Raw genomic sequence first — 12,398 nt, 5'->3', positions numbered from 1 at the left:
CATAACTAATTTAGAAATATTATTTATTTGAAAATCAGAGTCGCCAAGTGATTTTATGAAAATCAATAACCAGAATTTTTGTAAGGGTTCGTGTCTTAGTTACGCTCGGGAAAGAGCTAGCTTTTGTGCTATGTCCTTTGCGTCCGTCAAAGAACGACAATTATTTAAAAAAAATACTCTGGCTATTTAAAAAAAATTATTTATAACATTTTATTCTTATTTAGTAGTCTAGGGTTCTAAACAAAGATATGTTTAAATGGGGTAAATAATTGTACAAAATTATTAAAAGGGGTATGTACCTATTGTGCTGGTATCAAGTTAACAAAACCTAAAAATGTCAGAAGAAGGCATTAGAATTTAAAAATAAATTCCAAACGGGGCCTTAGTCATTTTCTAACCTTTCAGGATTATTTGAAAATAGATTCGGGTTCCAAAATTACAAAAATAATTTTGAATTTTGAAAATTAGAATCAAACAGGACTTAGGACCCGAGTCCTAGGGTTTGGGTTCGGTTAGCCGATCTAGGCTTGGTCGGGCTCGTTCAAGACTGGGGTGGTCCGAACTAGAGCTCAGGTCGTATGAGTCAAGGGACCAAAGATCTCGGTTCTGGGTTCGGGAGACTCGGTCCCAAACTCATGATGCTCAGTCCTAGACCTAAGAGGCTCGGTCCTAGGTCAAGTCTACTGGTCTAGGTTCTCGGTCCTAAGGTTAGGTAGTTCTCGGTCCTAGGTCTAAGGTTATGGTTAGTTTTATCGGTCATAGGCTAAGTGGGGGCTCGACCCTAAGATTAGAAACATCGATCATAGGCTAAAGGGAGTGCTTGGTCCTAAGCTAGAAAACTCAGTTGGAGTCCTCAGTTCTGGGCTAAAACAATCGGTCTTAGGGCTCAGTCCTTCCTCAAGAACATAGGTCGTGATCCTTGGTCGAAGCTGAAGAACGCCAATCCTGATCTTCGATCGGAGGCTAAGTTTTCTCGGTCCCATGTTTTGATCCGGGTTCGTTTTCTCGGTCGCGGCTAAAGAATAGGACTGAAGATTACCGGTCTTAGGCTAAAACCTTAGGACCGGGTGTTCTTATTTTGGTCAAAATTTTAAAAGTCCATAACTTTTGATTTAGATCATGGAATCATGATCTATAAGTTACAGTTAGTTCATATTATAATGAAGAACAAAAGCTCTAACATAAATTACTATTATTGAATCTTTACAAAGATCCATTTCAAAACAACATTTCACGGTCAAATTTTGGGATTTTTCAAATTAGGTCATTTCAAGGCCTAATTTTTGTTTCATTAGCTTTGAAATGATGAATATAGTTAAACACAACCAAAACAAGAACATTATTCAAGCATTAAAACATTTTTTTAAAGATTGAATCAAAATCCAAAATTTTTAAAAACACAATTTGATAAAAAAAAAATGATCAAAACGATGCTACAGTTTCTTGAAATAATTCTAACATTTCAACAAACATGTATAACAAATAATTTGATCAAAAAATCCAAATTAAAACCAAGAACACAATTTTTTTTTAAAATCCAGTTTTCAAACTCAAAATTTTGAAATTCTTAATTTAAGTTGATTTGATCGATTCTCTTTTAACATAAAGTTCATACATGATATAAGGAATTATTCTAAACATAGAAATCACATGAATAAGTCCTAGAACATATCAAATCCGATCAAACAAGAAAATTTGAAAAAAAATCAAATTTTCAATTACAAACTGAAATTCAAGCGTTCTGGATTAATACCAACACTTGGAGAACACTCATTGGATGTACTAAAGACTATCCAAAAGCCTAGATCGAAGCAGAAGTCGTTGAAGAAGATTTTGACAAAAACCGGTTCTTGACTGATTTTTCAATCTTTGATTCAGGTCGTATTGTGTAATTGTTTAATGATTTGTTGTATAAATTATTAGGGAGTATTTATATTACCCTAAGGTCGGTTGGGGTAAGCCAATTCAAGTCGAAAATGCCCTCCAATGATCTTATCCCTAATCTGTGGTAGCCTTATCTAGGACAGGATAAAGCTTCTAGATAAGAGGTATTGTCGGTGATGATGAGGCTTAAATTTTGAAGGGATAAGGACGCCCGTAGCATTAGTTGTCCCTTCTTGAAGAACCATGCCGACGACGATCGTGAATCCGACGAGCCCTACGTCCCGGCTAAGAAGAAAACTAAAACAGTGTGGCTTCGTCAAATGTCGTTTGTGTTCTATCCGCGGTCAGCAATTTTGATTAACGAGGTTAGTCCATCCCGTTAGTTGTTCCAATATGGAAGATACACGCTTGATTCGTTGTAGCGGACTGTGTGGGAGCACCTGGATTGTTGGATGATGCCTGAACGCTCATCTAATTGTTCAAGATCCTGCTGCAACAACTAAAAATAATTACAAATATCTTCTTTCAAACATCACAATTTATGACTAGTTATTGTTAAAGTTATACAAAATAAGGTTTTGTATAGACAATTTTAAACGTAATTAATTTATTATCTTCATAACATTTATAAATAAATAAAATATCAATATCACTAATTTAATTAGCGAAGTGAGAATTTTGACTACTCTGGAATTTAGTAGTCAAAACTTTAATTCGCTGAAATTCGGTAGTTAAATATTAGTGACATTGAATTTTTTGTATTTTTAATTTATAAATGTCATTAAGATAATTAGTTAACGACATTTTAAAACCGTGAATACAAAACTTTGTTATGTATAATTTTAATAATAAGGATTTCAAAATGGTGAGATTTCAAATAAGATGTCATCCGACCGTTTGATCAATTTTAATTATTGTTTTTAAGTATTTTGGAAGAAGATTTATATAATTAACATAAATTAATTAAATTTAGGGTTTAATTATAATTATGTTGGATAAATGTTGTAATCATTTTAATCCCAAAATGCTTAAAAATAAAAACCCTAAAATACACAATATAATATATAAAATAGACAAAAATAAATATCTATTAATTTATTTTATTTATTTTTCAATTAAATAAAAATAAATACAAAAATAAGAAGGGTGAAAGCCAAACGGGGCCAAAGCCGTTTGACCCAAATCAAATCAGGCCCAGGCCACGTAGTGCGCAATCAACAAGGCTTACGCACATGCTGACGGAACGCAGACCAAATGTAAACGGCGCGCAAAAGCGTCCATGCCAAAGGACGAACGACGATGTTTTGCCTCTTGTTCATCTTGTCCACGCCAGGATAAGAACAAGACGTGAAATTTGATTTTTCAAAAAATTAAACTTCGTGAATACTTGACCAAATGATGAATTTCAAAAAGGCAAATGACTACCTTAGCTTGTTGATCATTTCGCGCCAAATGACCACCTTAGCTTGTTGATCATTTCTCCTATGATCATAAGTCTCATTATGATCATCCATCATTTAGCCTAGAGACAACAAGAGATGGATATCCCCAGCCTCCTTGAGGTCTTGAGTTTGAGCCCGTCAGACGACAAGTTATGCGCCTAGTTAAATGGTTAAATGTGTTAATGAACTATTTGCTTAACCCGCGGAGATTAGTCACACTTCAAAGAAGAAGCGGAACCCATCATTCTAAAAGTAGTCCAATTATGACCTAAATAGATAAAAATTGATCGAGCAAGACAAAGTCATTAATGTCTTTGGTCCTTAATTCAATCAACTTGGCTCATCAACCGACTCAAGGAGGTTATAAAAGGGATCACTGGCCAAGACAAAAAAACAAAAAATCAACCTCAAGTCATAATCAAGCTCTATAATTTCAACATTAAAATTTTCAAACTTTTAAAGTTTTTTTTAAATCTTATATAAAGTTTATAAGTTCGATTTTAATCCATCTAAAATTTTCAACAATAGTTTAGGGGTGTTATCCAACTCACTACAAGCTATCATTCATACTGTAATTCATGTTAGGAATTAAAATTAAAATTTATAGATCTCAGTTCATGTGTTTTTCAATATTGCACAATTCTTAGGTTTTTTTATTTAAATATGATTATAAGATTATTTAAGAACTTTCTATCGAAATCAATTTCAATTAATAAAGCTAAATTGGAAAGACCCAATTTTGAATTGAAATTTCTAAAGATTAAGGTTTTTGTTCTTGAATTTTTAGCTCAAGAACAGTGATCTCAAAAGTATCCTAACACCTTTTATATGAGGTTAGAAATATTTTCAAATTAATTCTAAGAACTTTAAAGATTGTTCGCTCAAATTTTTTACAAAAAAAACCTTCAAATTTAAGTTTAGAAAATGACTAAGATGAACAACTAGTTCAATTTAAATGGTTAGTTTCAACCCTAATGAACCTACTAAATCTTTTGATACAATTCAAATTCAAATTGGAACTCACAAACACAAAATCTCATTTTTTAGTCACTTTTAGTCGGAGATCTAACAATCCCTTTATCGGGTGAATGATATCTCCGAACTATCTCAAACAAGTTTTAAATAGGGAGACAAAGCTTCACATGTCCTCAAATCTATTAGTAGAGTTGTAGAATTTATATACTTAATGATCTAACAACTCTTTTATTTAGATCTAATGCGGAAAAATAATTTAAACTTACCTCCAGCCATTCTTCTTGATACTTTAAAGTTTCGATCTTCTAAAACCGATTTATCTCTTATCGATGGTGTTTTTCTTAGATGAGATAATGGCCTTAGGGACCTTAACACTATATTTATAATCCCTCTCTTTCCATCAAAGAGACCTTAATGGGTAATTACTAGTTAGTGGGTAGTTATTCCAAATGGGTAGTTATTACTAATTAGTGGGTAGTTATCCCAATTATTAAACTTTAATTTATTAATTAAACCATTTAATTCCAACATTCTCCCACTTGGTTTAATAAATAAAATCATATCACAATAAGAAATTTGATACATGAATCATAGCGATAAATCCTCTAAAATTGAGAATCATCTTCTATGTATCACAATGCATCACATTTCTCAATAACAACCCATAAAACTCAATGAATAAACCATATGTTTATTCTAGGTCCGAACTTTATTATTTCTCAAAAACGATCAATATGCGCATAACGTAAATCAAATATGAGAAATCATTACTTATTAGAGTTTCACTTAAAACATTGTTCTTACAATAAATAAAATCATAAAACAGAACTAAGTCCCATTCGTTCTACATGATCCTTGAAATTCTTTGGTGGCATGCCTTTAGTCAAAGGATCAGCAATCATCAACTTAGTGCTAATGTGTTCAATGACCACTTTCTTTTCCTTAACACGTTCTCTAATGGCTAAGTATTCAATGTCGATGTGTTTACTTCGACTACCACTCTTATTATTCTTAGCCATAAAGATTGCAGCTGAGTTGTCACAAAACAATTGCAATGGCCTAGAGATAGAATCCATAATTCTAAGCCCATCAATAAAACTCTTCATCCATACACCATGCGAAGTAGCCTCAAAACACGATACAAATTCGGCTTCCATAGTGGAGGTTGCAATCAATCTCTGCTTTGCACTCCTCCAAGATACAGCTCCACCAGAAAGCATAAAAACATAACCAGATGTTGATTTTCGTGAATCAATACATCCAGCAAAATCTGCATCGGAGTAGCCTACCACTTCTAGAGTATCAGTCCGTCTAAATGTAAGCATGTAATCCTTCGTTCCTTGAAGGTATCTCATCACTTTCTTTGCAGCTTTCCAGTGGTCTAAACCTGGATTACTTTGATATCTTCCCAATACCCCAACAATAAATGCAATGTCAGGTCTTGTACAAACTTGAGCATACATCAGGCTTCCAACAGCAGAAGCATATGGAATGTTTTTCATTTGTTCTCTTTCGAGATCATTCCTTGGGGATTGGTTCAAACAAAATTTATCACCCTTAACAACGGGAGCTATACTTGGTGAACAATCTTTCATCCGAAATCTTTCTAAAAGCTTATTGATATAGGTTTCCTGAGACAGACCCAAAACTCTTCTTTTTCTGTCTCTATGTATCTTAATGCCAATGACATAAGACGCATCACCCATATCCTTCATATCAAAGTTCTTAGAGAGAAATTGTTTCACCTCATATAACAAACCCTTGTCATTTGCAGCAAGTAGAATATCATCCACATATAGAACAAGGAAACAAAACTTGCTCCCACTGACCTTTAGGTATATACAATGATCCATAACATTCTCTACAAAACCAAACGAAGAGACAACATCATGGAATTTCAAATACCATTGACGGGAAGCTTGTTTCAATTCGTATATGGATTTCTTAAGCTTGCATACTAAATGTTCACCATTACTAGAGGAAAATCCTTCAAGTTGTTTCATGTATACCTCTTCCTCTAGTTCTCCATTGAGAAAAGCCGTTTTCACATCCATTTGTTGCAATTCTAAATCAAAATATGCAACTAATGCCATGATTATGCGAAGTGAATCTTTCTTTGATACAGGAGAAAATGTATCCTTGTAGTCAATTCCTTCCCTTTGAGTGAATCCCTTAGCAACAAGTCTTGCTTTATATCTTTCAATGTTGCCCATTGAGTCTTTCTTTGTTTTGAAGACCCATCTACATCCAATGGCTTTTACACCATCAGGCAACGCGACAAGATCCCAGACTTCATTGACAGTCATAGAATCCATCTCATCCTTCATGGCGTCATGCCAGAATTTTGATTCTGCACAACTTATAGCTTGTGAAAATGTTTCAGGATCATTTTCGGCTCCGACATTAAAATCCGATTCTTGTAGATACACAATATAATCATCAGATATTGTTGATCTCTTTATTCTAGTAGATCTTCTTAATGTTGGATCAACATTATTTTGTAAAACTTGTTGATCAACTGGTTGCATAACTCTCTCAGGTAACTCTTGAGAAATTTGATCTACTGGTTCATTTTCAACAACTTGTGGATTTTCAGTAATTGTTCTTACAATAACCGATTGTACTGGAGGGTTATTGTTAACAACAATCAATCTATCACTTGGGCATGATGGTTGCACATCATAATGATCTTTATCTGGAACGATGTTCCAGGATCGGTCGCTCCCACTAATCAAGTCATTCTCAAGAAATTTTGCATTTCTCGATTCCACAATTCTAGTGCTGTGAGTAGGACAATAGAATCTATAACCCTTAGATCTTTCGGCATATCCAATAAAATATCCACTAATAGTCCTTGGGTCTAGTTTCTTTTCTTTCGGATTATAAACTCTTACTTCACACGGACATCCCCAAACGCGTATATGTTGCAAACTCGGTTTCCAACATTTCCATAATTCAAATGGTGTTTTTGGGACAGCCTTGGTTGGAACTCGGTTTAATATATACACAGCCGTTTTTAGAGCATCAATCCATAATGACTTTGGAAAATTGGAGTTACTCATCATACTCCGTACCATGTCTATCAAAGTCCGGTTTCTTCTTTCTGCAACCCCATTTTGGTCCGGAGAACCAGGCATAGTATATTGGGGCACAATACCATGTTCTTGAAGAAACTTAGCAAATGGACCAGCCACTTGTCCCTTCTCAGTGTATCTACCATAATATTCTCCACCTCTGTCTGTTCTCACAATCTTAATTTGCTTATCGCATTGTTTTTCTATTTCCGCCTTGAATACTTTAAAGGCGTCTAAAGCTTCATCTTTAGAATGAAGAAAGTAGATATACATATATCGTGAGTAATTATCAATGAAAGAGATGAAGTATTTCGGACTAACCATATCCATATCAGGACAACAAATATCTGAATGGATAATTTCTAAAATGGTTGTACTCCTTGTAGCACCTTTCTTGGATTTATTGGTCTGCTTTCCCTTAATGCAGTCCACACATGTATTAAAATCAGTAAAATCTAAAGTACTAAGTACTCCATCTTTTACTAATCTTTTAATTCTATCAATAGAAATGTGTCCCAATCTACGGTGCCATAAAGTAGAGGAATCTTCATTTATAACACAACGTTTTACACCAGATTGATCATGTAAAGTATTATAAGCAGCGTCATTTTGTAAATTAATAGAAAAAAGACCATTCAACAGTGTACCATTTCCAACATTACTAGATTTATAGAATAAAGCAAACGACATTCCATAAAAGTTGAAAGAGTATCCCAAAGGTACAAGCTTTGAAATAGAAATTAAATTCCTAGTAAAGTTAGGAACATAAAAGGTCTTTTCTAAACACAAATTAAAACCACTACTTAAAATTAAATAACATGTCCCAACAGCCTCCACACGTGATTGCATCCCATTTCCGGAATAGATGCGTTCTTCATTTGGTGTTGGCTTCCTTAGGTTTCGCATACCCTGTAAGGTATTAGAAACATGGATTGTAGAACCAGAATCAATCCACCATGTGTTATAATTAATATCAACCATATTAGATTCATAACAGACAAAAGAGATTAAATTACCTTTCTTCTCAAGCCATATCGGATACTTTAGGCAATCCTTTTTAACGTGTCCTCTCTTATTACAAAAGAAACACCTTATATCCTTTGGGTCTTTCTTAATCCCTCCGGTTGCCGATAATTTTCCTTTCCCTTTTGGCTTATGAGATTTCTGGTCTTTTCCATGTGTAACTGTAAATGCACTCTCACCCAAATCCATTGACAACCTATTCTCTTCCTGAACACACATGGTCATAAGTTCATTAATTGACCATTTCTCCTTATGTGTGTTGTAGGAGACTTTAAAGGCTCCGTACGCAGATGGAAGGGTCGCTAGTATGTAGTGCACCAGGAAAGACTCTGACATATCAACCTCAAGTCTTTTTAGTTGAGCCGCAATGTCCCGTAGCTTCATGATATGCTCACGCACACCCCTCATAGTAGTGAGCCTCGTGGTTGTGAACTTGATTATAAGAGTACTGACAAGAGCTTTATCAGAAGTTGCAAACTGTTCATCAACTCCTTTCAGTAATGCTTTGACATTTTTATGCTCTTCAATTGAGCCACGAATACTCTCAGATATTTTAGTCTTTATGAACATCATACTGAGACGATTAGATCGATCCCATCGTTCATGAAGAAGTAAATCATCCGTAGTACTCTCATCATCAATGATTGGCTCATCTTTCCTTATAGCATCATCAATGTCTAAACATCCCAAATGAAGCAAAATCCTTTCTTTCCAGATCTTATAATTATCACCCACAAGTTCGGGAATCTCACACTTGATATCAGTAACAGTACCAGGTATCATAACTGTAAAATTCAATTATACATGTTTAAAATAAGTTGAGGCAAATAAACAAAATCATGTTTACCAATGTAAATCATGCTTAAATTAAAATATATCTAATGACATAAAACTTGCCTGTGGGCTAAAGATTCAATTCAGTCAGATACATTCATAACCTTATGATAAAACTATCAAATCATTCATTTTCTTAACTCCTGTGGGTAATTAAAAAAATATATAACATGATATTTCATCCCAATTAATCACATACAAATAATAGAAATTCCTGTGGGATAAAATCTATTATATTAATGAAATTAATTACAATAATGTTAATATGATTCCAAACAATTATTTTTCAGCCTAACTAAAGATGCTGTGGCTATTCTTTAATTAGCTAAATCAATCGAATCATTTGACATTTTAATTCACAATAACATTTATAAAATATACTCAAATTATAAATAACGTGAATCAACCATAATAATTAAATGAACGAAACTTTCTTGAATTAGTGCAGAAATATTATAAATAAGTTTCATTAACAAAGAAGGCAGAAGTTTTTAAGGCTCTGATACCAAATGTAGAATTTATATACTTAATGATCTAACAACTCTTTTATTTAGATCTAATGCGGAAAAATAATTTAAACTTACCTCCAGCCATTCTTCTTGATACTTTAAAGTTTCGATCTTCTAAAACCGATTTATCTCTTATCGATGGTGTTTTTCTTAGATGAGATAATGGCCTTAGGGACCTTAACACTATATTTATAATCCCTCTCTTTCCATCAAAGAGACCTTAATGGGTAGTTACTAGTTAGTGGGTAGTTATTCCAAATGGGTAGTTATTACTAATTAGTGGGTAGTTATCCCAATTATTAAACTTTAATTTATTAATTAAACCATTTAATTCCAACAAGAGTTTCATAGTCCCAGACTAAAACTTGCTATTTTGGTCTGATTGAAAATTTAAGATGACCCGGGACTAGGCCAAAACCCATCCTTCAACGTCCAAGTGTAGCGCACATTGCTAAGTTACCCATGCGCTTCTCAATGACTGAAGACTAGACCGCGTTGACCCTGACTCAGACCGCGCATCAGCTGGCCCAATGTGCTCCCAGACCGTGCACCTTCGACTGACAATCCACCTAGCGCCTGGTCTAGCCCAGTCTAGGGCCCGTTTGTTTAATCCTTTTGTATTTTAAATGATTTTCAACATTTAAAGGGTTAAACCATTTTTAAAAAAAAATTGAAAATGATGTTTAAATATTTTATAAAAAAAATATTTTATTAAAGGACCGTTTAGATTTATTTTTAAACTTAAGTTCTTTAAATTGGTATTTTCAAATACCATTTTCACAATTTTTGACATTAATAGCAGATATTGATATTTATTTAATTTTTTAAAATTTAAAATGTCAAATTTAAATTTATGTCTAAAAAACGAAAAAATAATTAGACAAATAAAATGTAAAAATCTAATTTTCTAAATAAAGCCAAAATTTTGTGAAATAAAAATTATTTTTAACGGGTAAAATGGACAAACGTAAAAGTCATTTCTCAAGTATCACTAAAATCAAACTCAACAAGAATAATATCTGATAAAATGATCAGATATGTAAAAATATTTTTGATATTTTTTAATCAAGTGATGACTCTTTAATAAAAAAAAAGGTTGACCATTAATTTAATTAAATTTTATAAATTTAATTAACTTTCTTTAAATCAAACTTAATCAATCTAAATTAACAAATGTTTAGAAGTTTCCTCCAACGGACTATTAGCTATCATTTATTTTGTAAATCATGTTATTAATTAAAATTAAAATTTACACATCTAAGTTAATGTGTTTTTCAATATTGCACATGTAACGTCCGAAGATTCCTTTTACCGGAAAGCTATGTTTAATTTTTTTTTTGTTTTATGTGTTGAAAATATTTTATTTAAAAAAATTATAAAAAATGTATTTTGGTATTTCAAAATTAATTATAAAAATATTTAATTTTATGATCAAATTTAAATAATATATAACTTTATAATAATCAAATTATATATGATTAAGAAAATCATTTTTTAAATTAATTAAAAAAATTGTTTATTTGAATATAGAGTCCAATTGATTTTAATTTTTTAAATTGATAAAATATTTGTATACGTGTATAAACGTAATTTTTCAAAAATTCTATTGAGTTCGATGTTTGGTGACACTCGAAAAATGAATTTCGCGCTATATCATTCGTGCCCGTTAAAAAACGGTATCTACTTCATAAATTTTGACTATTTTTTTAAAAAATTGGTTTAATTATATTTTATTTAATCAATTATTTTTCAATTTGTATACATGTATTAGTTTTTCTTACATTTAAAGTTATAGAAAAAAGTACCTAAAAAATAACAGTTTAGAGAATTAAAAATTAAAAATAAATTCAAACAGACCTTTGTTAAAATATTTTTTATAAAAAAAATGTAAAAGTATTTTAATATCATTTTTTATTTTTTCAGATATTTTAAAAATAATTTAGGGCTTTTAATTGTTAAAAACAATTAGAAATCAAAATCCTTAAACAAACAAGCCCTTATATAGGTGTCCATGTCACGAAATGGATCGAACATGCATGTTTGGGGTTTAATTTGGCCCGAAGTCAATGGGCCCGGATGCCCGGTCAATGCGGAGGTTGAACTCTCGGTCGCACGCATTGATTTTCAATTGGGAAGGGTGTCTAAATGGTTTTCTAGGTCGAAAACTAGGTTAGGCCGAATTTCTTTGATCGGGCGCTAGAATTTTTTGTTAGTTTCTTTAGTCTAAATCTTTAATCCTCAAGTCTATAATCTATATACTCTATGTCGATAAATTGAGATAAACTGTAATTGCGGAAACGTATCTGGATCTTTAATGAAGAACGGTTCATTAAGCCGTTCTTCGTTATTCTCTTCTTCTTGATCTTGGATCTGGACCTTAATCTGAATGTGGATCTTCTCGTTCTTGATCTGGACCTGGATCGGAATGTTTGATGTGGGTGGGGTTTAAGTCTTCCAACCCTATATCGATAGCCTTCTTGAGAGTTCTTGAGAGATGAACTAAATTCTTATTGTTCGATGAGAGAAACAAATAGGTAGACTATCTATATGGGTTGGGGACCTAGCCCTAATATACCCATTTATTATTCGGCCCATCAACGAAATAATGAATGGTATTTCTGCTTCTACACAAATATGTCCCCATACTTATTATAGAT

At 32.6% G+C, this 12,398-nt stretch overlaps 1 protein-coding gene across 1 annotated transcript; it reads right to left on the bottom strand.

Annotated features, from left to right (window-relative positions):
- Nucleotides 1-7,671: 7,671 nt before the first annotated feature.
- Nucleotides 7,672-8,795, bottom strand: LOC124944394. The gene is made up of 2 exons (XM_047484641.1): nt 8,392-8,795; nt 7,672-8,284 (listed from the first exon to the last, which is right to left on the bottom strand). The coding sequence occupies exons 1-2, from the start codon at nt 8,780-8,782 to the stop codon at nt 8,250-8,252; spliced, it is 426 nt and encodes a 141-aa protein (XP_047340597.1). The 5' UTR covers nt 8,783-8,795; the 3' UTR covers nt 7,672-8,249.
- Nucleotides 8,796-12,398: the final 3,603 nt, after the last annotated feature.

The sequence above is a fragment of the Impatiens glandulifera genome, chromosome 7, assembly GCF_907164915.1.
Source record: "Impatiens glandulifera chromosome 7, dImpGla2.1, whole genome shotgun sequence".
In the NCBI taxonomy this organism is placed as follows: domain Eukaryota; kingdom Viridiplantae; phylum Streptophyta; class Magnoliopsida; order Ericales; family Balsaminaceae; genus Impatiens; species Impatiens glandulifera.
This window is presented reverse-complemented; position numbering and strand designations above follow the sequence as displayed.

Coding starts and splice junctions, on each gene's coding strand:
- LOC124944394 (XM_047484641.1), bottom strand. CDS start 8,782: ATGAAGCTACGGGACATTGCGGCTCAACTAAAAAGACTTGAGGTTGAT. Junction 8,285..8,391: donor GATATGGCTTGAGAAGAAAG/GTAATTTAATCT, acceptor AATACCTTACAG/GGTATGCGAAACCTAAGGAA.